Genomic DNA, 27,381 nt, shown 5'->3' with positions numbered 1-27,381 from the left:
GCATGTTCAAGAGTTCTTATTATTTTCGTTAAGAATTCATTATTATTGCTTACCTAAACAAATTTTAAGGTTTAAATAAAATAAATAAATAAATGAAGCCCCTGTACGCATCCTTTAAAATCCGTCTCTCGCTATAGTTTCTGTAAGTTTAGAAAACTACTACCAATGGCTAGCACTTAATTAAAAACGAACATTTTCGCTGAAAAAATAAATCAAACGATCCAGGAAGAAGTGTTACATCATCTAAAAGAAATACTTTCGCTAAATGGTTCCTTCCATTCCAAAATAATTTCAGACAACTTTGTAAACAGTAAAAATTGATATCTGAAGAAAATTTTTCTCATAAGCCATGAGAGAAAATCAAATCGTATAACGCAAAAAGTTGTGCGAGTGTTTTATATATATATTATTTAAACAATGCTGATATAATTTATATTTTAAAAAAACGTGAAATAATACAGATTAAAATTGTAGTATATCGTGCATGCCTTGGGTAACAAAAAGAAGTAAAACTTGTAAGAAAAAAAAAAGAATCTAAAACGAGATTTGGTTTTATTTCAAAGTCTCTAAAGTGGTTCGCGTTGAAGTCAAAAAGAAAGAAAGAAAAAATGAATCTGAGAAGTGAAGAAAAAAGAACAAAGTGGAATATGCGGCTGGCTGGCCTGGGGAAGAGTCACGAACCTGCACTGACTTAATGGTCCTCTAAATATTTATGAAGATGGTACCCTCGGGCACATCTAGGAGACTCACTTAGGCAGAAATGAGCACCAACAGAATCTCTAGTGAAGAGCTGTTTTAATACTTACTAAAACATTATATATTTCTATAGTTCACATTATATCGGCAAGGTGTCCATTTCTATCCTGTATTCTAACAGCAGCTTATAACAGAAATTACAATTTTATAAACTTCTTTTTTTTGTCTTATATCTTTTATACCATCTTATAATACAAGTTATTGGCTTCGATTGTTTAGGTGTGGTCGAGTTGTATAATTGTATTTAGTTTGATTTGCTATCGAATTTTACATCAACTGGTATTTATTTATACGTAACATTAGTTGTACGACTGCGCAGTTTGGTTTACAATCTTAGAAAACAAAAAATATCTTCACAGTAAAATACGCATCTGATAAGTCAATTTTCTTAATAATTTGGCATTTTAGGGCACACATTTAGTCCTTATTAATGTTTAATAGGTGATAAGTCCATACATTGCACTGAATTGGTACTTTAGAGGAAATTTGAATCACCTTCTCAAAACTAAATACCCTTCTGACATTTCAGCCATGTTATTAGACAGCAGTTTGGGGTAATCTTGCATCTCCAAGAAGATGCAAGAAGTCATATTGAGTCTTCCAGTCAATAGCCTGAAGCAGGAAACGTTGACTGAATATGGGATGATCTTTGGGACATTGCATAGTAAACTGGAGGACATGGAGATCATTGAGAGACTGTTCCCAACGTTATTATGAACATGGAGAGTAAGTTACCAGACAAAATCTCAGAAAGCAAAACCCTTAACCTTCCCGTGAGAAAGAATTGGTGACTGCGTAAAGCTGTAATTATATCGTAGGTGACGCGCCAGTGAATGAATCTTGTCCACTCAAGACTTCCTGGCAAATCCAAGACCTTCTAAATTATTTAGCAGAATCGTCCTCCTTAAGCCATGGGGGGCCATCTGTGGCCTCCACTCTACCTGTACTCTCTTATAATTCACTAATCTTCTTCCAATAATTTCTGCAACGCTATTAGGCTGCAGAGGTAACAGATTGAAAAGTCATTGTAACCAAGAAAGTAACTTCCTCAAAACTAGAATCCCTGAGAAACATGAAACTGAGCCAGCATTCGTCCGTTCCAAAGAATTGAGAGCTATATGGCTCCTTCTTTTTCCTCCTCCTTCTCCTTCTCCTCCTCCTTCTTCTTCTTCTTCTTCTTCATTTACTTCTTCTTCTTCTCCTCATAGTTAGTTTCCAGAAAATTTTATGTAAATTTCGGTTAGAGTAGATCAAAGTGTTTGCACTATATTTTTTGTAAATAATAAATTATTACGATGAATTAAATCTCATTTTCTTTATTTATTTATATTGAACTCAATAAGACCAAAAATGATAGGAAATTTACAACCAACTAAACATCTGCTTCTGTTTTTGACGGATTAAATTTAACTATATCCATTTGGCAGTAAAATCTCTCTCCATTCGATAATATTGTTCTTAGACATGATTGCATTTAACTTCTACTAAAATGTTTCCTGTCAGAATTAAATCTTCTTGAGTCTATAGTGACAGCCACTCAATATGAACTGGTATAGCACTACTTTGCACATGACAAGCTGAAATGATGTTTACTCAAGTTAAGTAAATTAAGTTTGGCTAAAGTAAACTGAGTATGAACTGTCTTTTAGGATATAACCTGTATAATATTATACTACGATGGTAAAAACATTTTTTTTTTTTTTTTTAATGACGATATTGAAAAATAAAACTATGATTTATAGTTGCAATCATACTTTGATAGAAGAAATATTAAATGGCGAGGAAAGGCAATGCAAAAATAATTTGATTTAATTTTTTAATTAGGGAAATCTGGAAACTATAGCATTAAGGAGTGCGCTACTAAGCGATAATTCTCGATGCATAACTCACCTGGAGGCTGCACATCAACGCAGTTCTTCAACAAGCAATACACTGGGGCTGAAACAGTTATACCCATTAATTAACAGAAACAAATCGCTTAGACACTCCTGGCACTGTACTGCTCTACAAAGCGCTCCTTAGATCTCTTTTAACATACGCCTGTCCAGTCTGGATTACAACTAGCAAAACGCTGGCAAAAAGGCCACAGACTCTTCAAAATAAAGTACTACGAATTGCACTGAACGCACCCCGGATTGCAAGGTACACCACTAATACACAGAGAACTCGACATTGAAGCCATTCACACTCACATGACCAAACTAACAGACAACTTCTTCGTCACTCTTCAAACACTTCCAACCACATCTCATTATCACCTTGGCGAGCCTATATCTTCAAGAAGACTAAAACCAAAATTGTATTTGAAGAACTGAACTTCTTTAAAATATAGTATATTTGTAAATAATTAAGAAATAAGAGGAATAATCTTGATAAATATTGTGACGAAGTTGATCTGGGCGAGAAGAAAGGCCTAGATTGTTCTAGGGGTTGAGCGGCCAAAGTCGGTAACAGGCCACCACTGTGTAAACAAAAGGGCCAGTCTCTACCTGAGGAGAAAAGAAAGGCCTAGATTGTACTAGGGGTTAAGCGACCAAAGTCGGTAACAGGCCACCACAGTGTAGACAAAAGGGACCGTCTCTACCTGAACTAGAAAGGAAAGGGCTAGATTGTACAAGTTTAGTGACCGTAGCCGTAGCGGTCCACCGCTGTGTAAAAGCCAGCTAAGAGAAAGGCCCCAGCTGAGGTGGTGGCGGTATGTGTTTTCCAGCCAATGAACGTCAGAAGGGCGTGGAAACTTATGCTCAGAGAGTTGGAGGAGGGCAGTCCTAGTTGGAGGGAGGCACGCAGTTAAAAGGAGGCAGACACAGCTGGAGAGTCAGTTTTTAAGAAGAGTTCTCAGTCAGTTTTAATCAAGTTTTAAGGAGTTTTTAGAGCAGTTAGTTATTGAGTTTAGAAAGTTTTAATCAAGTTCTGAGTTAGTGTTGAGAGAGTCAGTGTTGCGGAGTGCTTCAAAGTTAGCTAGTCAGGCAATTAGTCAGTTGACGAGTAGAGCTGTTTTAGTGCAGCTGAGACTAGTGCAATTCGGTGCAGTGCGGACCAGTGGTCAGTCGGGGAACAGTTTTGTGGCGTTACGAAGTGAGTAAGTAACAGTAAACTGTTGTGACTGTTGTAAATGGTGACTGTAATGAATAGCGTTAGTTGCTAGTAAATGTTAATGTTAGTTAATGTTAATGTGTGAATAAATCAGGTTATTACTTACAACTTTAGCGAGTTTTATTATTTAATCAAACCCACATATTTAATAACTAGTGGCAGGCATTAGTTGTGTAAGTAAAGTTTTTTTAGAAAAACTTTTACAATATAGTGGCCAAATGTTCACTGTCATTCTAAGTGACAGACTGACTCAACGTCTTGCCTGAAGAGCAATTTGGCTTCAGAAGAAACCAAGGATTAGCTTGCCAATTAATATCAAACCTCAGGTTCAAGACAGTAACTTTGATTACGGTATTATAGCTGATTTTAAAAGCGCGAACGGTAAAAATAATGAAAAAATTATAATTGATAAAATATTACATAAGATGTTTCAAATGGCGGAAATATATTTTGCAAAAAGAAAATATTGCTTTTAATAATCTTTTTATTTTAGGTAGGTACATACTCTTTCAACATTCAAATACAAACTTGGAAAATAAACGTTAATTATATTTTGAAGTAGCCTCTATATCAGGGATGGCGAACCTTTTTGAGACGTGGGTCAAATTTTGTTCATTTTTTTTTTAGTACTAGCTCTTGGGTCACTAATGCCCATTTGCACAAGAGTTAAGTTTAAAAATTTTAAACTGAATATTTTCAAAACCAAACATCTTTAAAATTCAGTTGGCTAAACTGGGTAAAACGGGACGAAACAAGTGGCTATGGAAGTCTCTTTTTACAGACATAACTGAACAAAACCTTACAAAAGTGTGTTTTATCTGAAGAAAAATCTAAATATGGTTATTTGCTTTGGGTTGTCTACTTTTTTAACAAACAAAATATGAGTAAAATTATACATTTTATTTGATATTTTGTAAACACTTTTGCTTTATTTCAAATACTACAAAAGCATTTGCCTTCATTTGCGTTTTAGAACTGTAATGATCAAATTAAAGGTTATAGATAGCATTTAAATTGCTTTTGTGTCAATGTGTGATTGAAAAAAAATACAGATAGAATATAAATTATCCACACAATTAGAAAATCTAAATCAACCCTCGTAAACAAACAAATGGTTGCCTAGCAATTGTGGGTCAGTGAAAAAGCTCGAGCGGATCAGTGTCTGACCCGCGGGTCATTGGTTTGCCATCACTGCTCTATATGTTTAAACTAAGCCTGAAATTCTTTTTACAGTCTTTGTCATTTGCGCAGTTGTCCATCCAAATTGTGACGTCTGCTATATAGTTTTTCAAAGGCGATTATTTCGGTCAACTCCGGGAATTTGTTGATGAGATGTTGCACTAATTGAATCACTATTATTTTTAACTGAAAAACTTCATTTATATCATTTTAAACTGAAAATTTAAATGCACTGTTACAATGTAACAATGTTCAGTCAGAATATTCGTTCGCCATTCTTCAAAAAAGTAAAAGTATCACGGTTTTCTTTCAGTACTAGTCTGTAAAACATTTTTTACGTTCGAGTTATGTGGTTGAAAATGAAAATCCTGAATTACAGAAGTATTTAATTATTTGAGGTGCTACCTAGTTAGGTTTTAATTTGAAAAGAATTTAACGGATATTTAACGGAACTACTCGTAAATTTCTATTTAAAGGGGGTCATTGATGGGAAATTTACCTCTAACGTCATGTTCATGCAATCAGTTCTTTACACTGACCACGAGATTGTTAAGTCTGATGGATATTTAGACTTAGTAAAGAGACAACTTTAACTGGCAGTTATTTTTTTTTTCAAAAGCTTATTTTCGACGTTAAAGATTGCATTTAAACATGCAGTCATTTCTCGTTTTTTAGTTATGAATATGATCATCCCCTGTCCCACAGACATAAATAACCACTCTTTCTGTTTCAGGGAACTCCAAAGCGAATACTACCAATGAGAACTATTATCTAGTGCAATAAGATAAAGTAGAAATTTCGGAGCAATACAGGCCTAAGACATTTTGAGGTTAATCGCAACAAATTCGTCTGAGTGTGGGTATGTATTCTTAAGAAGCAGGCAGGGTGATGATAAAGCCAGAGTAAAGTGCTAAGATAAAATGTATATATATCATGGACTTCTTCTCCGTCGGCATATGTATAGACATATTTTCGGACTGCCGCCTTGCAGTGTAGTGTTGGAAAGGTTTTTTTGGTAAACAGTGCGACCCACCCGGCAGACTGTCATATTTGTCTGGAAATATTATTTATGTGAAGCCATGTTGGGTGTAGCCACTTCTCATAAAAGGCGTGTTCTCTCTACAACAAACAAAAAGGAAGAAGAAAAGAAGTCCACCACAAATTTTCCAACTAGAAGAATGCTTTTCTATTTAAAAAAGAAAATATAAAAGCGTGAAATAGGACCGACATATTTTTTATTCAAGTAAACAACAAAATTGAATTACTTTAAATTTTCCATAAACAATTCATGGAAGTATCTCAAAACAACTAAACTTTTGTTGGCATTTTCTTACGCAGCTTAAGACGTATTAAATTTGGTTACACAAACTTGAGAATACTAAACAAAAATTTTGTATAATTTGAATTTGGAGGTTACAGAAAATATTGGCCAAAAATCAGTCATCGGTCATCTCTACTTTACTTTTTACTTCCGTTTTAACAAATAATGATTGTTAAAAACTAAAATGGTTACTTTTCTTTTTGTTCCTTCTCTAAAAATTGACATTTGAGTAAATTAGTAGAGAAAAGTCGGTTACGCAAAATCCCAGTTTTCTGCATTTGCACCCCTCGGTTCGGGATAGGGTTTTATTTAAAAACCAAAAAAAATCCATATGATCTTGAAGCTCAATAAATGCGCAACTTTTTCTGAAATTATGTGACTCCTTGATTCATTAATCATTGAAAAAATACAGTTGAAAATTTTAACAGAAATCATCGAGAACGAATTTTTTAGACATTCAAGTAAAAATTTCATTGTTATAAGAATCGTTTTGAGGCTGTGTACCAAACAGATTTATAGGAAATTTAATGCTCTTTCGTTTGGAATAAGCAGATTTGTTGTAGAATAAAAGACAAAAAAGTTACGGCCGTTTTTATGGTGAAAAACGCGAATATCGACGGAAAAGTTAAAAATGCAAATATCTTGGGACACTATTGAGAATCGGGCCAAAGTGAAGAGAATATTTTTTGTAGAATCACCTCCCGAAGTTTCGACCACTCCTCCGTATACACCCTGTACATAAGTTACCACTGTAAATCCTCTTAATAACAATAAATATGAATAAAGCTACCCAACCTGCATAGATGTTTGAAACAATGATGGTGGATAATGGTATTATTTATTTATTTAGTTTAATTTAAGGTTCGACAAAATCTGAGGTTATAAAGCTTTTTTAGAGCACATCCAGCTAACGGACAGTCTACACACGTTACAGGCAACACTGTCGCATCAGTGTACAGCCAGTGGGCTGTAAGAAACTCCTAGAAAGAGAAAATGTTAGGGCCAGAAGCTGGACTTTAACTCAGTATTTTCTTTTGTGGAAATTCAGAAGGCCAATCAACTTAGCTAATCTCTTCCTATTATTAGCCAATATTAATTGGGGGTAAAATTTAAAAAATAATCCAAAAAATGCAGGATAAAATAGTTAACGAATACTACAATTTGTTGCTATTGGGCAAACTAATTTTTGGAATGAGCATATAAGACAGATTGGAGAGACACAGAGATGCAAAATAATTCTAGTTTAGTAGATTTATTAGTGAGAAATAGTGTTGGTTGTTGCCTAAGTATGGAGGTCGACTGGCCAGCCAAGTTCCCTGAGATTGGCTGACCAGCAGCTAGCTAAATTACCCACCGACCAAAGTCATGTAGGCTATGTAACTTCTAAATTACAAATTGATCCAGCTTGTCAGTCACTTGTGTTTGGTAATGTAGTTAACTGTTGCTATACTATAGGTCGTTTGTTACAAGCATACTCCCGCGCCCGACAATACCACAGCGTCAGGCTAATCTCTCTCTCTCTCCTCTGTTCTTGATTCAAAGTTTGTTTAAAACATTCTAACTTCAATATGTTTACTTTCTACTAACAACAAATATACCTTCCTATTTTAAGGCTTCTAAAATTTTGCATAGAATTTGAAAATTGTCTTCATTAAAACTGTCCAGTAGGACAAGTTATATGAAGGTTGATCGACAAAAAGTGCACGAAAAAGCTGTTCTTTTTCTTTTTCTCTATAAAAGATAAAATACCAAAATTTTCTTTATAATATAGGCCAAATCCTCCTTTACAACTGTAATTTTTGACGTGAATACTTCTTTAAATTTGCTATCATATGGAGGTAATTCAAAATACCTGATGATAACAAAATCGGGGGATACAGTTAAGCATTATAGTTTCGAACCTATCGTCTACATCCAAAATTAAATTAGACCACTGGATAGCTAAAGGATCAAAGAATTCATTAAGATAAGCGAGGACTGTGACGCATCGCGAGCGGTGGAGGGGGAAGCGCCGCCATTTTGAGATCATTTTGCTGCGTATCGAGATTTGCAATTAGTATAACTTTTGACTCGGAGTAGCAACGATGTTCGTTTAAGTTTTAATCGTCAACTGTCGTCTCGATCTATCGATTGTATTTATAACATTAGTGTAAAATAGTGACAGTGAATATAATAAGGTGTTAGAATAAAAAAAATATTATCAAAAATATATAATGTCGGCCTATACGCGTCGAAAAGCTAAAACCAAATAAGAGATCGTGTACAATCGAATGGTAATAGTAAAACACCATATGACCGAGTCAAGCTGTGCCGGGAACGTAAAAGAATGAATGCGGCCGAGCGGATCAACGACGGTGTCAGTACATCTGCAGCTGGGGCGGTTGAAATTATGCAAGTGGATGATGAAATCGCTACTACATCGACAACGAACTGTATAGGCATAGATTGTGTTCGATCGTCGATTTGTTCCCTTGATTTCATCCTAAATACATAAGTAAAAATATTTTATATAAAAATATAACCCGTTACATAAACGTATTCACGTACAACACACGGCCGTGTCCATGACGCAGCCACAGTTTTTTTACAACAACCCAGATCTAATAGATTTCGAGAACTACGTTGCCCGAAAATGAGCAAAAACGGCATTTTCAGAAAATGGTCTTCTTCTTCTTCTTGTTACCTTTTTTTGTAAACAACGTAGCGCCTAAACGCGTGAGCCGATTTTCTTGAATGTGGTGTCATTCGAATCGGAATTTCATGTAGTTGTGCCTTTTGGGGGTCTTGATGCTGTATTATACATTAGAAGTAGAGTTTGCCCTGTGTTTACGTGGGCCCCTTCTTAAATATTTATTACTAATAACTCTGTAAATATTATCCCGATTTTGTTAATCAAATTAGGCAAAATGAAGGGATTATGGCTTCCCTATGTAACATGAAAGTGCAATGCTGTTCTTACACCTATTAAGAGAGGGATCTTAAACACTTGTAATTTCAATTTAAAAACAAAAATTGGGAATAATCACATTTTGTTCACTTCTTCAAGTTCAAAACCACGTCGCTCGCTAGCAAGTCTGGGAACACATTGTTTTTTAAATTAATATTTGGCACTCCTCATTTAAACTGTATGGCAGAATATTTGTATAAGGGTTAATCGTCAAAAAACTGCACGAAAAAGAGTAAACACACATAACTTTGACAATTTTTGTTTTCATGTTTCGTAAATTCTAATTAAACACTTTAAAATTGCGACATTTATGACTTAAGAAAATAAAATAATCAAAATCTATACATGATTTATTTAATGTTTTTCCTTTAAACCTTCTTTTTCAAATCACGAATCTACCTTTGTTCGAAAAAAAACAAAAAACAAAAACCTACGAACAACAGAACAAGTGTAAAAAATATTTTTATTCATTAACTTTTGATACATTTAAATAATATAAATATTTATCAGAATAAATTCGTAATGTATGATCGATAATAATTGAATATACGAGCATATTCGTTATCTTAATCAGATCTTAATCTTTAGGATTTAGTATGTGAATTATTTCTACGTGAGAATCACTTATCTTGGCGCGCAATCAAACAGGATTAGCTGCAGGCTTTAAAGAATGATACACCATTATAGGTCGATTACCATAAAACTAAGATTGGTGGATGAGCATAGTTCTAGCTTTAGAAAACATGGACGCCAATCACGTCACTTTGTAAATTTCTTGCCTTTAGTTTGTCCATTAAATTAATTGATTGGCTAGGTACCTTTCTTTTTGCTGCTTTCTGTAATCGTGTCTAATTTTTTTAAAAATTGAGTGATCTTTAACACTTTTTCTGGTCTCTTAAAGATAAAAATAAAATGGTTTTAACTCATTGTTTAATGTGTGCATGTGTATTTGGGATCTTACGTAACCTCCACTAACGATACATCCTCAGAAGTAGACAGAAGAATACTGGCAGAGAACAGAAGTTATTATGGAATGCTAGAGCATTTTAAATCGAAATTAATTGATAAATGAACAAAAAGCTGTATTTTTATTTTTTTTATTTTTGCGCATCAACAGCTGAGGTTATTAGCGCCCGGAGCTTTTTCCAGTGCACTGCCGGCCTCCGGACAGTGTTCTCTCGTTACAGACAACACTGTCCATCACCGGACAGTGAGCTGTAAGAAGCTCCTAGGAAGAGAAAATCTAAGGGTCAGCTGCTGGATTCGAACCCGGGACCTCCGCGTGGAGTCCAGTATGCTAACCGCATAGCTAATCCCTTCCCTAAAAAAGCTCTATTAAACTTTAGTTAGGCAGGTTGTTTCTTACGGATCAGAAAATTCGCTTCTCAATAAAATGGATGAACCCCGTCTGAATGTACTTGAAAGGAAGATTCTGAAGAAGATATTTGGTCCGACAAAAGAGAGTGATACCCAGAGGATTCGGCGCAATTCACAATTATATACACTTTACGAAGTGTAAGTCTAACTTCATAAAAGTCAACCGTTTAACATGGGCTGATCATATAATAAGAATGGAAAATCAACAACTGCCTAAAAGTAGATAGCTGAACCATGTGCCCACATCTCTGCCCAGAGATGCTAGGAACGCTGGTGTTCCAGACTAGAAAACCAAAGCGCAGGTTCAGGAACAACGGAGAAGCTTTTTGATGGAGGCCAGGGCTCGAAACTGTAGACTGAAGCGCCAATTATGTTTTATGTGAATTTAAATGAATTGAATATCATAAAAACTAAAAAATTACGGTCTGTTCAACCTATTTAGGTGTTCCGTTTTATTGACACTTCGGGTAATATTGTTTGGAACGCAATCCAACAATTTGAAGTACAACTTTAGAAGCTTTTTCTAAGTAAGAATAAGCGATATTATTATAAATATCTTGACAAAAACTTACAGTTTAAAATATTAAGTAGAATGGTTGATTAAATCTGTAGATTATTCCGGAGCCTCAAAAAGCGAAATGTCACTTTTAAGACTACCACTTACCGCTTCATTTATGCCATAACAAATAAAGTATTAACCCTTAACTGGTACACTCAAAATCTCAACTTCAACTGGTATCGTCGGGTCAGCTTTGAAGTTTTCTTTATTTGGAATTATATAAGAGGGGTTTTCTTTTTTATTTTTTTCGTAATGCCGTCGAGTAAGACAAATTTAGCTTTCCTAGTTCATGGGCCAGCTTAACTGAACAGAACTAGTTATCAGCAATAATATTAAGTATTATGTTATATTTACTATTTTAATATTTAATATTATAGAATAATATTAAAATATAGAACAGAAAAGAAACTCCAAAACATAAAAATAAAAAATATTAAGAAAAAAAGTTATAACGTAAATGGTATTCGGGTCAAATTTGACCAAAAACCTATATTTTATTTACTTGCACTGCTCAAGAACGACTGATTTGTATGGTCGATTGTTGGTGAGGATGAAAGAGGAGAATTCAGAAAAATGGAGATGTTTATAGTTAATTCCTCACAAAATGCCACACGCATTTTGAAAAGAAAAAAACGCGCGGGTCAAATTTGACCCGACGATACCAGTTGATGGTTATGCAGTTACAATCAATGGCGTCATTTTCAATTGCGATTATTAATATCGAAAAATATAGTTTCTAATTTTGTTTAATTATATGGTGTGGGCGAATAATTAACTTCATCTAATTTGATATTTTAAACTAATGATTTTAGTTTTTTCTTTTAACGTTTCTTTTAACCTTCACAAAAATGTAGTCTAATTCTCCTTCAGGAAATCAACCAGCCCAAATCTAATTGAAATATTTGCGCGGGAAAAATGTATAGAAAAGAGAAAAAGAAAGAATTAAATGCAAGTTTTAGTCATTACAATTACAGAGAGAGATACAAAATCACGTTTTAGCTATAACTCTAAAGAATCCACTGGCACTAATGGCTGTTAAAGATTCTCCTTGGAAATAGAGTAGTGGCCAGTGATTGGTCGAAAAAAAAAACTTATGAGTGGCAATATTTACGATCGGGATGGTAAGGTAAGGAAAGAGAATGAAAATAAGAATAAAAATAATGGAACAAGAACAGAGAAGAGAGGTCGCATTCCATCCACCGCTTTGTATCCATTGTTAACGCCTCAAACTTGGACACGACTAAAAAAGAATACAATTTGAAATTAAAATTGTCTATAAAGGAAAACGAGAGGCTCTGAAGTGCAAACTCTTCAAGACATATTTAACACCTTCTTCTGTCGCCTTTGTAAAGGCTTCTTTTACCTTGGTTATTATTTATTCTTATTTTTAACTTAACTGGCCAGCGCGACCAATATATAGTTTAAACGAGTTCTTTTATTCCAATACAGTTCTCACAAACCAGCTAATTTATAATTATTATCGAATACTTTTTTATTGATTGTTGGTAGCAAATGATTCATTTTCAAAATAAATAACTTACTTTTATTATTATTACTTTTTCTAACTCTACCAGTAAGAGCAGTTATTTGAATCGCACATCTCCTAACATGTTCCCATTGTCTGTATATAATTGACTACGATATTGATAAATAAGTTGTAGAAAATGAATTTATTATCCTGGGACTATTGTCCCCTAAGAATAAATACATGTACAATTGGAGGCCTCTATTTTAGATATTTATATACAAAAAATACGTTAGTATTTACAAAAATAAGAATTAAAATTAAGGAAATAAATGAATTCAATTATTATTTCGAAGAAAGATGGGTAGAAAGGAGATAATTGAACAAAAGGGATTTAAAGATGGAAAGGGTAGGAGTATGACGGACAGATGAAGGTAAGGAGTTCCAGAGAGAGGTAGCGCGTATTAGAAAGGATTTGTCGAAGGATGAAGTACGGTGTGAGGAAATATAGAGATCAGAGGAACGAGATCTAATATTACGGGAATGGATCGAGGATTTGAACTTAAAGAGTTGGAAAATATAAGATGGTCTTTGAGATTGGATAACTCGGTAAAAGTATGAAACCACAAAAAATAATGGCGGCTGTAGACAGGAGAAAAGCCACTTCAACTCATTGTAGCAGAGCGAAATGCGAGAGTCTCTGGGAATGCCGAAAATAAATCTTATGAAGTAGTAGAAAACTGATATCAAAATTTAAGTAACATCGCAGCCATTACTTTATTTAGTAGAGTGAACACTGATGACCACTACGATCCTATCAAATTGAAACTCTGTAGATACCAATCAGGCCATCTGCCTATTCTAACCAACTACTTTGTATTCTTCTCCTTAAAGCCTCTGATACGAACAAGCTGAAGGCTTCAATTGCAGACTCATTTTCAAGCAACCGAGGAAACTCTATTAAGACCTAAGACTGTACGTATCTATTGTTAGAAAGTTCCAAAGTATTCTATCTTTTATTAGACCTTAGTCTATTGATCTAAGTACCGCTCATAATCTTTGGTTACCTCAACAAAACTGCATATCACTGCATTACCACGTTCACCTCAGTGACAACGTTAATCCTCCTTCAATAAACCCATTTTGCCCTACATCCTGCTTAACTAGCCCATATACAGTTGCTGATCGCGCTATAGCATAAGAAAAGAACTAGAAGGAATTACTCTGCTCCCACTAAGAGTACTGGGTACAAAACGGAAAGTAGTCCTGCCGTTTACCTGGAAGTATCCCAACGAGATTTCCATATTTCCTTGAAGGTCCTCATCTAGTTTGTCTCATCACTGATGAAACCTCCTGAGCCCAAAATTACTGTTAGATGTTGGTTAAAATGTAATACTTAATAAAGATTCCTTCGGTAGTTTGAAAATTGAAGCCTTCAGCTTGTTCTTACAAAATGATTGGTAAGAAAACTGACGACCTGACAAAATGGAAGGTTTTCCTGATAAGCACCCTGCGCCACTTTTGGCGGCGATGCCTGGGTGAAAGCATTAAAAATAAAACCACGTCATTGGATTTAATTACTTAAAAACTATTTAGTTTATAAATAAGATCAACATATTTTGAATAACAATTTATGAATTTTGAGTAAAATATGTACACTACTGGTAGATGGAAGAATCGCTTATTGACCGGAGCAAGAGTTAGAGGGTAGCGCACTGGGAGGAACATCAGTGTTATAGAGTGTACACAATATGGGAGGAAGTAATACACAGGCAAGCTCCAGAGTAGAATGGGATCCCATTCCTGCCCGCCACTTTGGAGCCACAATCACACACACACACACTCTAAATATAAATATATGTGATTGGCTCTCCAACTGAGTGGCCTCCCAAGTATAAGCGTTAATCTCCATATGGTTATTTACCTCTAAATTCTGTGTTTATGTAATGTGCGGTGTTTGTTGGTTCACACCCAGACCCATCGGCCGTACCGACCACATTCGGCTAATGATGATCCACAGGAACAGAACGATGGTGGGATGCTTTCTAATCCCGTACTAAAAACACCCCCAGAAATGTTCATGTCAAACTTCCTGCTAGTATTTTAACAACAATATTGGAACAGAACAAGTTAATTTATTATAATGAAAGTACGCGTATTGACAAAATTATATATGCAACATAGATTATTTAGTTTTGATTAATGTATGTTATTTTGTATAATGCCTAAAACTAGACAAATTTACAAAAAAATAAAGTAATAAAAAATAAATTGGAATAAAAATATAAAAAAAGAATTCTGTGTTACACGATCGGTCATTTAGTAAGTTATGTTTTATATTTTAATATAATTTATTTGAATAATTAATAATTATAAATTGTTTCTCGACAAACCTTACAAGTTTTCATTGGTGATAAACCCTTTCTTAGCGTATCTGCAACAAATTCAGTTATCATCTGATAGAGAAGTTGGTCGGTTCGCCTTCTTTCTTCACTTAATCTTGCTAGCGAATCTTCCAACTTCATAGTTTTCTCTTGTTCTTGTTCCAAAGCAAGACGCAAAGTCGCTGGTTGCTGTGTACCGGCCAATATGAGATCTCTGATAAAGAAAAATTTAAATAATAAATTGTATAAATATATATTTTATTTATTTGATTTATAGGACTCAAGTCCTGTCTCAAATACAGTTGGGTACAGCATAAATTAATAGAAATATAGGCACAAAAGAAACTGAAAGAAGCACTTTGAATTGTGTTATTGAAATAAGCTCAAAGGAATAGCTCCTTTGTGGTATTTCGTGGTATTTTTTAAGTCCTTAGAAATAAGTAAAAAGTTAAATAAAACCAAAATAATTAAAAAAGAAATAAAATAAAAACCATAAATTAACTTTTTAACCTATTAACTCCTCTCTTAAAGTGAAACCTCCACACAGATAACAGAATAGAGTTTTCATTACAACTCTACTGCACTGAGTTAACACAAAAGGTAAACTGAAAGATGCTCTGTCCTTATACTTTTCACGGATGCTAAAATTTGCAGGACAAACCATGAATATATGGTACAAATCCTCTTTTAGAACATTACCACATAAAAGGCATTTACTGCTTAAATCTATTCTGTAAATCTAATTTTTTAAATTTAATAAGTTATGTATTAGATTTTATAATTAATTGTACAATTTTTTTTGTAAGTATTAGATACAGATACATGAGATCATCTTAACAATAAGTACTGACCTTTCACACGTATCCTCAAGGAATGACAAAATCCTATTAAAAAAGTAGAATTTTAGTAACCTGAAAATTAAAAAAATAGTATCAATACAAAGTCAATTTTTTATAAGTTTAAATAAAAAAATGGACAAAAATACTAAACATGAGGAAGAGCCACGATCTCAGGGGTCTCACCCAGAATCTCCATCTTCAAAAGTTTCACCTCTTTCTCATCATCTTAAGCGATTTTCTCTTGAAAACATCGGATAGTAAAATATTTGTTTTTAAAAATAATAACACTTAGCTGCATACCTTTTGTTTCTATTTCGTATAATAAATTATGTTTTAGTACAATTAGCAGCCAGATCCCTTAAGGGCGATAGATAAGTTTGTTTTCAGGACTGGCGAAAGCGACAATTTTGAGTCTAATTGCTACAATTAAAATTTCTCTGACGTAGGAGCATCCGGCGAGTGATGTCTTTTAATAACTTGTCACATAAGTCATTTTATCACTAATTATCAAAATTCAATATATATAGGCAAAGTTAGCGATATAATATATTTTTTTTACTTAGTGCAGTACATTTCTGTAATAAGTGAAACTGATATAAAATTATACATAGTATGAGCATGAAGTAAATGTCAAAACGTGGTACCAATCTATACAATTCAGTACTTAGAACCACATTTTTCCCAATTCAATGGAAATTCTCCAAAATAATAATGAATCCTAAACTCAAAAATACCATAAACGGCGTTTCATCCCATTGTCCTATCAGTTTCCTTCCTATCTTAGGAAAATTCCTTGAGAAATTGCTTCTAAAACTAAATTTATCCTCTTCTAGAATAACAGGAACAGTTTTCAGTACCACTGGTTCCTATATGAAAGAAAAAAACAAAACAGTGTATTATTAGAGACCATCTGTGGTATCATTAAAATAAAATATTGCTAAAAATAATCATATTTGTTAAGGGATTGATTTCATGTTATTTAATTTGTAAACTTTTATATTACAAAAAATGTACAAATAAAATGCCTATATTATCTGGAAATGTTAATGGCTCAATTCTTAAACTTTTTTAGAATAAAAGAATTACAGTTAGAAAATGGATCCGTTTTCAATAAGTTATTAGAAATAAATCACTAATCAATTCTACTAGTCTTTGAATAAATGATCGATTTTATTCTCCATTTGTAACGCGAATTCGATAATTAATGCAGGAAGCAATCAGAAAAAAAAGAAAAAAAAAGCAATTAAACATTTCTTTTAATTCACCGTCCGGAAAAGGGAAGTTTGGAAGAGTAATCTGATTTTGACGGAAATAATTTGCAGTATTGGAACATGACAATTTCATGCTACTCCAATTAGAAGGTCCTACGTTCTATCAATACATGCTTGCATATGGAATTTGAAGTAATGAATTCATCAGGTGAAATGAATAAAGAAAAAGTTGTACTATTTTGAAATATTTATTATGTAAATATTTATTAAATGTTTTTAATGAAATAAAATTTAATTTTTCTGCAATCCATCTTAAATGGGGACCATTATAAGACTAGTAAAGTAAGTTCAGGCAAACACGACATTAAAATGCTCCTTATCACACGTAGTTGGTCCTGATGGTGATGATGACCTTTTATCTATTAGGTTAAATATTACAGTGGACTTTGTCTGAGTTATCTCGCGACTAGAAAGTCCTCGGTTAGTGCATTTCACCGTCTCATTTGAACCAACCAATCTTACCAGTTTCTTTGATCTCCCAAGATTTTGCTTAGACATCCGCTAATGTGTTTCTTTTAGATACTGATGTAAGCTTGTTTGAAATACTCTACTTAGTCCTAAGACAATCAAATACAGTTTACGAAAATAAATATCAGACATTTCGAGATAGGTAGAAAAATAAATAAAATCGAAATGCTATAAAATATTAGGTAATCAATAATAATATCCACGCTTAATTTTACCAAAGTACAGTTACCAGTCAATTTAACTAATTGGAAAAGTTTCATTTGCAGAAGCGGAGGAAGGCAAAATCCACAAAAATCAAATCTGGAAGATGTAAATAAACAGATTTCTGAAGGTAAATATTTAATTTGAAAAGGGATATAACTTCTACTTTTCACTTAGTTTCATTTTCTTAATTCTCAAATTTGTCAATGTTTTATTAAGTTTATTTAAGGTTTTTATTTATTTATTTATTTACTTTTTAATTATAGGAATTGCTATGAAAAAAGTCCAATAAATTTACCTGCAGCGCTCCGGCGGGCATTATCTGTACTCGTGTTCCATCACTAGTCTAATAATATGATTTTATTATTTCTTTAAAAATTGGGTATACATAATGTACGAAGTGACCTAACTGCCAAACTCACAGAGTATGATGAGAGACACCATCCAATGCTAGAACTATCCAAGAATTAAGGTCGGGTTTGATCACAGAAGAAAGTCCATGGAGGCCATCAATTTTATCTTAGCGGCAAGGTGGATTGTCATGGTGGAAAGTGGTAGAGAAGACTTGAATAACAGGATTAGGATGAGCGGATAGATTAGTGTGGAATATAAGGAAAGATTAATCCGGTCTGATTAATTCGGAAATAAAAGGTATATTTAGTATTTTTTGATTAGTACTTTGGATTGGAATGGTTGTTCTCTCTGGATTTTAGCGGTGGATCCTTACAGTTCAGCTCCTGTGTCTACATGAGTAATAAAAGTGTTTTTTATGTGTATTCACAGTCTAAAACTTTTGGCGTGAATGACCATATTTTAAGCGCTTCGGATGCCATACATTTTCAAAAAAGCTTGCGATAAATCCAGAAAGTTTCCCAGACGACAGCTTCATATGTCTTCAGAGGAGCTGCAGATGGTATTGGATTGTAGAATGATCCAATAAATAATAAAATAATTTATAATAAATAAATTTGTAGAAAAAAGTTTTACTTTGAAAATGTGATTCAATGAAAGGCGCTTTGGTTAGTCAAAAGTTTCAAAGATCCAATTTTGTTCTTTTTCAGCTCCACATAAATTGCGACAAGAATTGGAATCTTTTTAAATTTCAATTCTTAATTCAGTCGCTTTATATTCTCCAAATAAATTCTTCAGCCAACTTCTTGACATTGTTCTGAATTAACTTTCTGTTTTTAGCTTTTCAATATAATTTTCATTAAATCTTTCCTCTTCCCTAAAGTACATTTTATGAGTTATTACTTCTTTTCTTATGCCACAGTTTTCATCTACATTTCCTCAATTTCTAAAGATGAGTTCTAAATATTACAATAAAATTTATTCACTACTTTATCTGTGTCTTTTCCATTAATTACAATAACAGCGTCAACATTTTGCACTTATTCATCTTGATTTTCTGTCAATCTTACGTTATTCCTTTTTTTACTTCTTTATTGTCATCTTTCATGTCTTTTTCATATTCACCAGTTTCTTGTTTTCAACTTCTTCTTTTTCAGCTATTTCTTTGGCATCTTTTTTTTTAGTTTCTTCAGCAAAATATTTCTTTGTAACTTCTTCTTCTAATATTTCTTTGACAACATTCTTCTCATTATCAGCGACAACTCTGAAATTGAATCTCTCTTTAGTTCCCTATTCTTCTTCTTCACGGACATATTACTCTCATTTATTTGCTTTTTTTTTTTTTCTTTGACTTCACCGTCTCCTCTTTTATAATTTCTTCTTGTAACCCTGTTTATTACTTTTTCGTTTTCTTTTTCTACACGAGTGTCCTCATTTTTATTGATAATTTAATTTTTCTTTTATTTTCTCATTTCATGCTTTCTAGCATAACTTTCTCACTAAACAAACCCACTCGGAATTCCTCAATTAATTTTTTTTTAACTCACTCTGTTTTTTAATCATTTTTCTTAGTTTAGGAAAAATTTCATATCATATTTTATCAAAAAATTTATGTACACATATATGTAAACTTTGTTCCGTTCAGCATTTTTAAACGATTAAACGATTCAAACGATTTCGTCAAAATCCTGAAACTACTTTAAAAAATTAATCCAATTAGTTACATTAATAGCAACAAACAATTTTAAAAATAGAGAACAAACAACTACAAAACTTTAAACTATTCAGTGAATAGTACCTATCTATTAGATCTTTGATAAAATTTAGTGATTTTTTTATGAATGAGTTTTGCAAGATATTATAAATTCTAGTTCATAACTTCTTTGTAGCCAGTATTTTAGTAAAAATAAAGTATCACGATTGAAGAATTTGAAACAAAAAGGAGAATAAGTTGAACAAGTGTTAGAGGAATATCGGCTGACAATTCCCTAAAAGATTGGTGTCAAGAACAGATACCTTTCGTAAAAATGAGGTCCCATCTTTGTTTAAGACAAGTTGGTGCACCCGATATAGACAGCGATTTATTAAAAGATATTACAAAAAGTTGATGGCAGCTTTCTTCTTAATACTGTTTCTAATAATAAAATTTATTTTTTTGGTGTCTTTTGCTGATTTGATGTATTAAATATTTAAATAATTTGGAAGAAAGAATATTGCCAATTTTAGTCAGAATTATTTTTCCCAAGCTTTCAACTTAGGAACTAAGTTATCGTCAACGCTTGTGGTTTAATGTCTTTTACCGTAGTTACATTTAAGGTTGGTGGGTCCTGATTGTTTAGGGACCATAAATAGTATAATTGGAAATATCCTTTCTTCGTATTGGATTATTAAAGCAGTCACCAAAAAACGAAGAACAATTCTCTACTGTTCAAATAATATTAAAGTATATTTGGCAATTAATATTTTTTTTTATAAATTTGCAACTGCAACGGTTGTTGCAACAAGCAAATATGATGTAATATAATGTCTTGAATGTAGATTGGAGAAGGTACCCAGTGGCGACACTCCATTAACGTGAACAGATCACTCACTATACTGTTATGAGGAGAGTAGATCGCGGGGGCCATCTTCTCTTCAATCTCCTTGGAGGATTACCTGGTAATGTGGAAGAAGATAGGTGTTCAATTAAAGGATTAGGATGAGCTGCTGTAAAGGAATGAAATGAAATTTTAAGAAACGAGTAAGGTCTGGTAATGAAAAGGATGTTGAGGTCATTATTAATGGTGAGGTTAGAAATATAGAATGGAGCGTTAAGAAGTTTTCCTAGTTATTTTTGATTGTAAAGTCTGGATGCGTAAAGAATTGGAACGTTTAGTCGATCCCCATACTTTGATGCCGTATGACCAAACATGTCGTAATAACAACAGGTATAAAGAGTCTTTTGACAACAGGTATAAGAGTCTTTTGTAATATTTAATATTATTTAAAGTATTAACGTTGCTTTAACTAGTACTTTCTCTTACTTCATACCAGGAAAATATATTACCCGAAAATTGAAATTTTCACCGCAAATACCCGTTTTGGGTTCCCCAGAGTTTAAAACTGGAAGTAGAAGTTTTTAGAAATTATTAAATGGATCTTAAAATTCAAAATTTGAGAAAGTGTATAAGTTAGGACCCCGAGAATGGTCATGAGAGTGGTCACCCAGACTTTTTTTAAAAAGCGTTGAGCTTTTTGAGTTATCTGTCTGTACGTTACACGTATACAAAAATACGTACTCCGTTTTACTCATTTGTTAATTAAATATTTATAGAAACAGTAACACGAATTTTCAATTAAAAAAGACAAAAACAAAGTTAATGTAGATTTGGCCTGCTTTTAGTTTGGTCTAAAAAAGGAAATAGAAGTATACTGTAATTTAAAAATTAGTGCAGAGTAAAAATAAAAACAAAAAATCAGTTCCATCAGTTAATAGGAAAGTAAAAGTGAAAGGGTTTCTTTCTTTTCAGTTAATTTTAAGAGACCCCATCACTAAAAGGAAAGTTAGGGCAGCCCATAGCTGGAGATAAAAACAGAGTATACCTTCTTACAAGTTCCAAAAAGCATTTAGAAACTCAAGTCAAGGTTTTATTTTAACTTAGGAGCCAATAGAAAGTGTTAATACATTTGACACTGCGAGCTAATCAACTAACATTAACTTTTCTTGAAAAAAACCAGCAGTTGTTTAATAATATAAGAAGATTAAATATGCAGGGTGCTCTAATGTTGTGGAAGTCTGGAAACAATACTTATTACGAGTAAGCTAATCCAAACTGTCGATATCGACCTTAGTCAGTATGTTATGGGTATGTAAGGTGAAGAGATTCTCTGATCTTTCAGCATTCACTTAATTTCGTAAAAATTATTCACATTTTCATCATTTTATGAAATTAATTAATAGTTTTCTGCTTGTTTTGGATATGCTTTTTTTGGGTATAAATCATTGATCTCTTTGTTGCCACCTCATTTTTTGAACATTCTCTTATTTTCTTTATTTTATTACATGAATACTAATTAATTAGACCAGCGTTTCCTAACCTTATTTGGCTCGCGTACCACTTGGTAAATACATCATGCTAAATTCTATCACTTCGTAAAAATGTTTGCAGTTCATGAAATTTGTTATTCCGAGTGTGCTATTTTATTATTATTATCTTTATTTGTATGGAGATACAATGTATCTGTTACAAAGGAGTTCAAGTTCATGTACACTTTATAAACTTTGTAAAGTGTAAGATCTTAGTTTTTTTTTTTTTTTATTATCCTTTTAATGAAATTTACACCTGTACCTACAGGTACAATAGGTAAATGCGATGAAAGTATGTCAATAGCGTGGCATACGTGAATGACGGTCATCCATTGATGGCCGCCGTTAGTCACCCAGTTGGTCACGGGGCCAACGGCGCCTCAGCCGTCTTCGAGGATTGGAGGGTAGCGTAGTTGTAGACAGGTTTGCAGCTAAAGGGTTGGGATGCAGTGAGAGTTTTTGGTGAAAATTTTTGTATCGAATTTTGGCAAGTTCGGAGATAAGTGGAATTTGGAGATCTGTATGTATAGTGTGGTTGCTTACATAGAATGGAGCGTCTAGTATGCGGCGGAGAATTTTGGATTGCAGTGTTTGTAGTCTATTGAGGTTGGATTTTTTAGCTGTACCGTAAAGTTCGAGTCCGTAAGTCCATATTGGTGTGAGAAGGGCTGTATAGAGTCGTCGTTTGTTCTGTAGTGAGAGTTTTGAGCGTTTGTCGAGTAGCCTGGCTAGAAGTTTGTATCGTTTGTTTAGTTCGGTACGTTTAAGTCTCGTATGGGGGTTCCAGGTAAGTCTCTTGTCTAGGTACATTCCAAGGTACCGCACATGGTCGGCTGGTGGGATAGGTGTGTGATGTAAGAAGACAGGTGGCGGAGTTTGACGTTTGAGTGTGAAGACTATGTATTTAGATTTAGTTGGGTTAATTTTTATACGCCAGTTTTCTAACCAAGGTTCTATTGAGTGAAGGTGGGACTGTAGTGAGCGTACTGCGAGGATAGGGTCAGAGTGTGTGGAGAGAATGGCAGTGTCGTCAGCGAAGGTGTAAATAGAGGTATTAAGGTTAGAAGGTAAGTCGGCAGTGTAGATTGTGTAAAGAAGAGGAGCTAAGACACTTCCCTGTGGCACACCAGCAAGGACGGGATAGATGGAAGAGTGAGTAGTGCCTTGAAGAACTTGAAAGAATCTGTCAGAGAGGTAAGAGCTGAGTATGAGGTAATAAGTGCTAGGAAGGATGTGTTTTAGTTTCCACAGTAGACCTTCGTGCCAGACTCGGTCAAAGGCTTGCGAAACATCGAGGAATACTCCAGCGCAGTACTGTTTTCGCTCGAGTGAAGAAGCGATGGTGTCTACAACACGATGGGCCTGCTGGATCGTCGAGTGGCAGCTTCTGAAACCAAACTGATGGTCCGGTATAATTTCGAGAGATTCTGTAATTTCGTAGAGGCGTGGTAACAGAAGTCTCTCGAATATTTTGCCCAAGAGAGGCAGTAGGCTTATCGGTCGATAGGAAGAAGGTAGTTGAGTCGGTTTGTTGGGCTTGGGTATCATTCGAACTGTAGAAAATTTCCAGAGTATAGGGTAGTAAGTAGTTCTGAGAATAGAGTTGTAAATGGTAGTGAGGAAGACTATTGCTTTTTTGGGTAGTTGGAGTAGGATGTTGGCAGTAATTAGATCGTAACCAGGGCTCTTTTTTTTATTGAGATTAATAATGACTTGCTTGACTTGGGAGGGTGTGAACGGTTTTGGAGGCATAGAAAGAGGTAAAGGTATGTCTAAGTCCCTAATAACGTCTTGAGTATGTTGTGAGTTGAGAACGTCAGGATGCGGAATGAAGACAGTTGAAAGGTGCGTTGCAAATAGCTCAGCTTTTTCCGAGTCACATTTAGCCCAGGAACCGTCAGTAGTACGAAGAGAAGAGGAGGTAGGTTGATATTTTAGAATACGTCTAGTGGCAGCCCAAAGGGAGTTGTCTTCAGTAGTCAGAGATTTGGTATATTCGGTGTATTGTTTGTTGTAGTATTTACGGAGTTCTTTTTTAAGTTGGTTTGTCAGGTGATTAAGTTGTTGTTTATGAGATGGGTATTTTGTACGTTGCCAGAGAGATCTCGTTCGTCGTTTGTTAGTTATGGGTGTGCGCAAATAGAGGGGTAAGTTATAAGGTATGCGAGCAGGTTTTTTAGCGGTGCAGTTAGTCGTCGCTTGCCAGATACTCTGCTGGATGGCGGCAGTGAAGTGATCAACGGTATTGTCTAATTCTTGGGGTGTTTTGAGAGGTATTTTGAGGTCAATTTTCTTCTCAAGTAAGTCTCTGAAGAAGTCCCAGTCTAAAGGTCCGTTTATTAGCGTTGGTTTTGGTGGTCTAAGTTTGTGGTGGATGTCTATTGTGAGGATGACTGGACTATGATCAGAGGAGAGTTCATTTAAGGTGAATGAGTGAGTATGAAATGATGAGATGTTAGAGCAGATGAAAAAGTCAAGCAAGTCAGGGAGTTTATTGGGAGCAGTCGGCCAGTAAGTTGGTTGAGAAGGTGATATGTATGAGTAGCTAGTTAGAGAGAGTGCATTGTAGAGTAGGCGTCCTCTTGGGTTTGCCACCCGACTACCCCAGCGAGGATGCTTCGCATTGTAGTCCCCACCGCTTATGAACCTGGGACCCAGAGACTGGAAGAAGGATAGAAATTGGTTTTGAAGGATTGTGTGATTAGGTGGACAGTACACTGAAGCAATGTTGTAGTGGAAGGGTTCACTTTGGAGAGAGATCACAGTAGGTTGTATGTAGTTTGAGGCATTGTATGGAATGGGAAAGTGAGATAATGAATTTTTTATGAGAATAGCAGAACCGCCATGTGCAGTACCATCAGGATGGTCAGTTCTGTAGGTTTGGTAGCCATTGATGTAGAAGCGTGTTTTCTCAGTGAAGTGGGTCTCTGTTATAAGGGCAATGTCTATCCGTCTGTCGTGTAGGAGGATGTCCAGCTCTTGTCTGTGGTTAGTTAGTCCGTTTGCATTCCATAATAATATAGTAAGAGAGAACTGAGTTAGAGGCATTAAGGAGCGAGACGGGGAAGTAAGGTGTTGACAACGGTGGTGAGAAGAGTGACGAGAGGAGTAAGGAGCGATTTGAAGTCAGAAAGGAAAGAATTTAGCAAAGTGGTAATGTCGGAAGGAGAGGCTGACTGCTGAGGCGGCGGCGGACCCGCGACCACTCGGGCATAAGATGAACAATCGTTGACGTTGGCTGAAATGTTGTTCCGTGGGAGGTTCCCTGATGAGGCCGAAGCAGCAGGTTGCTGAACAGACGCAGCTACTCTGTTGAGGGCTGAGGGATGGTCGTAAACTGGCGGTCTTCTTCTTGAGCGTTGAAGTTCCCGGTGGACTATGCATCCTTTATAGTTCGCAGGATGTTCTCCATCACAAAGAGCGCATTTAGGACGTTCTATGGTGAGCTTGCCACATTCTTGAGTGAAGTGCTCGCCAGCGCACTTGACGCACCTTGGTCGATGCTGGCAATAACTTTTGGTGTGACCATATTCTTGGCAACGTTTACATTGCACAATAAGCCGCTGTTTGTGAGGTTCCTCAACTGTTATTCTCGTGTAGCAAAGTAATTCTAGGTCAAAAATATCCTTGTTATTATTATTTGGCTCGAGGTCAACGAAAAAAAGTGGTAATGTTTGCTTTGTAACAGGATGAATAACTGGAGTGATACTGCGGGCAATATGCCCATGTTCCGCTAGTTCCTCTTTTATTAAATCGGGAGGTGTGCTTTGATGCAGATACCTTATTACTACCCGATATGCTTTCTCCTGTTCAAGTTGGTAGGTATGAAATTCTGCTTTTTTCTCCCTGAGGTAGTGGATTATTTGTCTGTAGCCGTCAACTGTTTTCGCCTGTATAATTAAATCAGTTGCTCGGGCTTTGCATGTAAAACAGTTTGGACCAATTAACTGTGTCAGTGCTTTACAAAGATCAGCGTACTTGGTTACGTTTTTTAAATATATTGGCGGTGGTTTCGGTATTTTCTGAGACTGAGTAGGCACAGATGCAGGCATTTCATCTGGAGTAGCTAGGGGAGTGAACGGGTTGTAGGTGAGTATTCCTGGAGCTACTATTGTGTCTGGCATGGAATTTGCAGTTGCACTGCTAGGCTCTGGATTCAGCTCGGGGAACAGAGTGGGTTTGCTTGCTAGGCTTGTTTTCGTAGTTGCTGCAGGCGGAGCATTTTTCTTTTTGTCTTTGGGGGGAGAGCTGTGAGGTGAGATTGTTCTTTTTTTAGTTGTTTTTGAACTTACAGAGGAAGTAGATAAGCTGGCGGGAGATGATTTGGAGTTAGATGTGTTGCTGAGACTCATCTTTAGAGTTGAGAATGGAGAATTGGAAGATAAATAAAGAGTGGTGAGAAATTGTCTTAGCACTTGGTTTTACACTCAGAAGGTCAAATACTTACAGAACTGAAGGTTAGAGGTCACTATGAATGTTTTGCACAAAAAAACTAAGAAAAAAAAAAAAAAAAAAAAAAAAATTATATTTACATTGTTCTTGTACACCGTTAAACTGGTTAAAAGTACTTTACAATCATCTATTAACACAACTTAAACTCTTTTAAACTGATTATTTAAGAGAGCAAAATAAAATAATTTTACTATCCAAAACGATCATATGGTTCCCTCAGTTTTAAAACTTTTTTTAAATAATTAAAAATTGCGTTTATATTTTTCTCTTCAAAATTATTAATTAATTTACAAAGTTCTTCTTTAGGATTATTATATTTGTGCCCAAATCTTCTAAATTAATTTCTTTTAAGCATTCAAACTACCTGTTAAGTACCAATTAAATTTAATGTTGCTTGGATAGAGATTGCTCATTATCAGCCTCTTTAAGCAGATTTTTACATAGTCATTAAGTTCTGTCACATGATAATTTCATTAAATTTTCTTTATCTTTTATTGATAATGATGTAGCTTTTCTTAAATTTTCTTTATAGAAGGAGTTTGAAATCCAATTATCATTTGTGTTTTCGGGTTTTGGAAAATACTCCATTAAAGACAATTTTAATCCTGTTAAATGTGCTATTATATGTATATTTTCTCATATATCTTGA

General features: G+C 34.6%; 1 protein-coding gene across 4 annotated transcripts in view; it reads right to left on the bottom strand.

The window, feature by feature from the left end:
• Positions 1-26,941, bottom strand: part of LOC141456643 (soluble guanylate cyclase 88E-like) — a 145,751-nt gene extending 118,810 nt beyond the window's left edge. For 2 of the 4 annotated variants that reach the window (XM_074132765.1, XM_074132767.1), the window contains exons 1-5: positions 26,728-26,941; positions 18,162-20,869; positions 16,658-16,789; positions 15,936-15,995; positions 15,094-15,298 (exon numbers count right to left, since the gene is read on the bottom strand). In XM_074132765.1, the coding sequence (XP_073988866.1) occupies positions 15,094-15,298; positions 15,936-15,995; positions 16,658-16,674 (282 nt within the window). In that variant the 5' untranslated portion in view covers positions 16,675-16,789; positions 18,162-20,869; positions 26,728-26,941. Of the gene's footprint in view, positions 1-15,093; positions 15,299-15,935; positions 15,996-16,074; positions 16,790-18,161; positions 20,870-26,727 lie in introns of those variants that run through there. The other 2 variants (XM_074132768.1, XM_074132766.1) reach the window with 2 other exon arrangements.
• Between the last annotated feature and the right edge of the window lie 440 nt (positions 26,942-27,381).

This window comes from Rhodnius prolixus, unplaced genomic scaffold (genome assembly GCF_049639745.1).
Source record: "Rhodnius prolixus isolate KJV_2025 unplaced genomic scaffold, Rpr scaffold_10, whole genome shotgun sequence".
NCBI lineage: Eukaryota > Metazoa > Arthropoda > Insecta > Hemiptera > Reduviidae > Rhodnius > Rhodnius prolixus.
The sequence above is the reverse complement of the archived record's forward strand: the minus strand, read 5'-3'. Positions and strand labels throughout refer to the sequence as shown.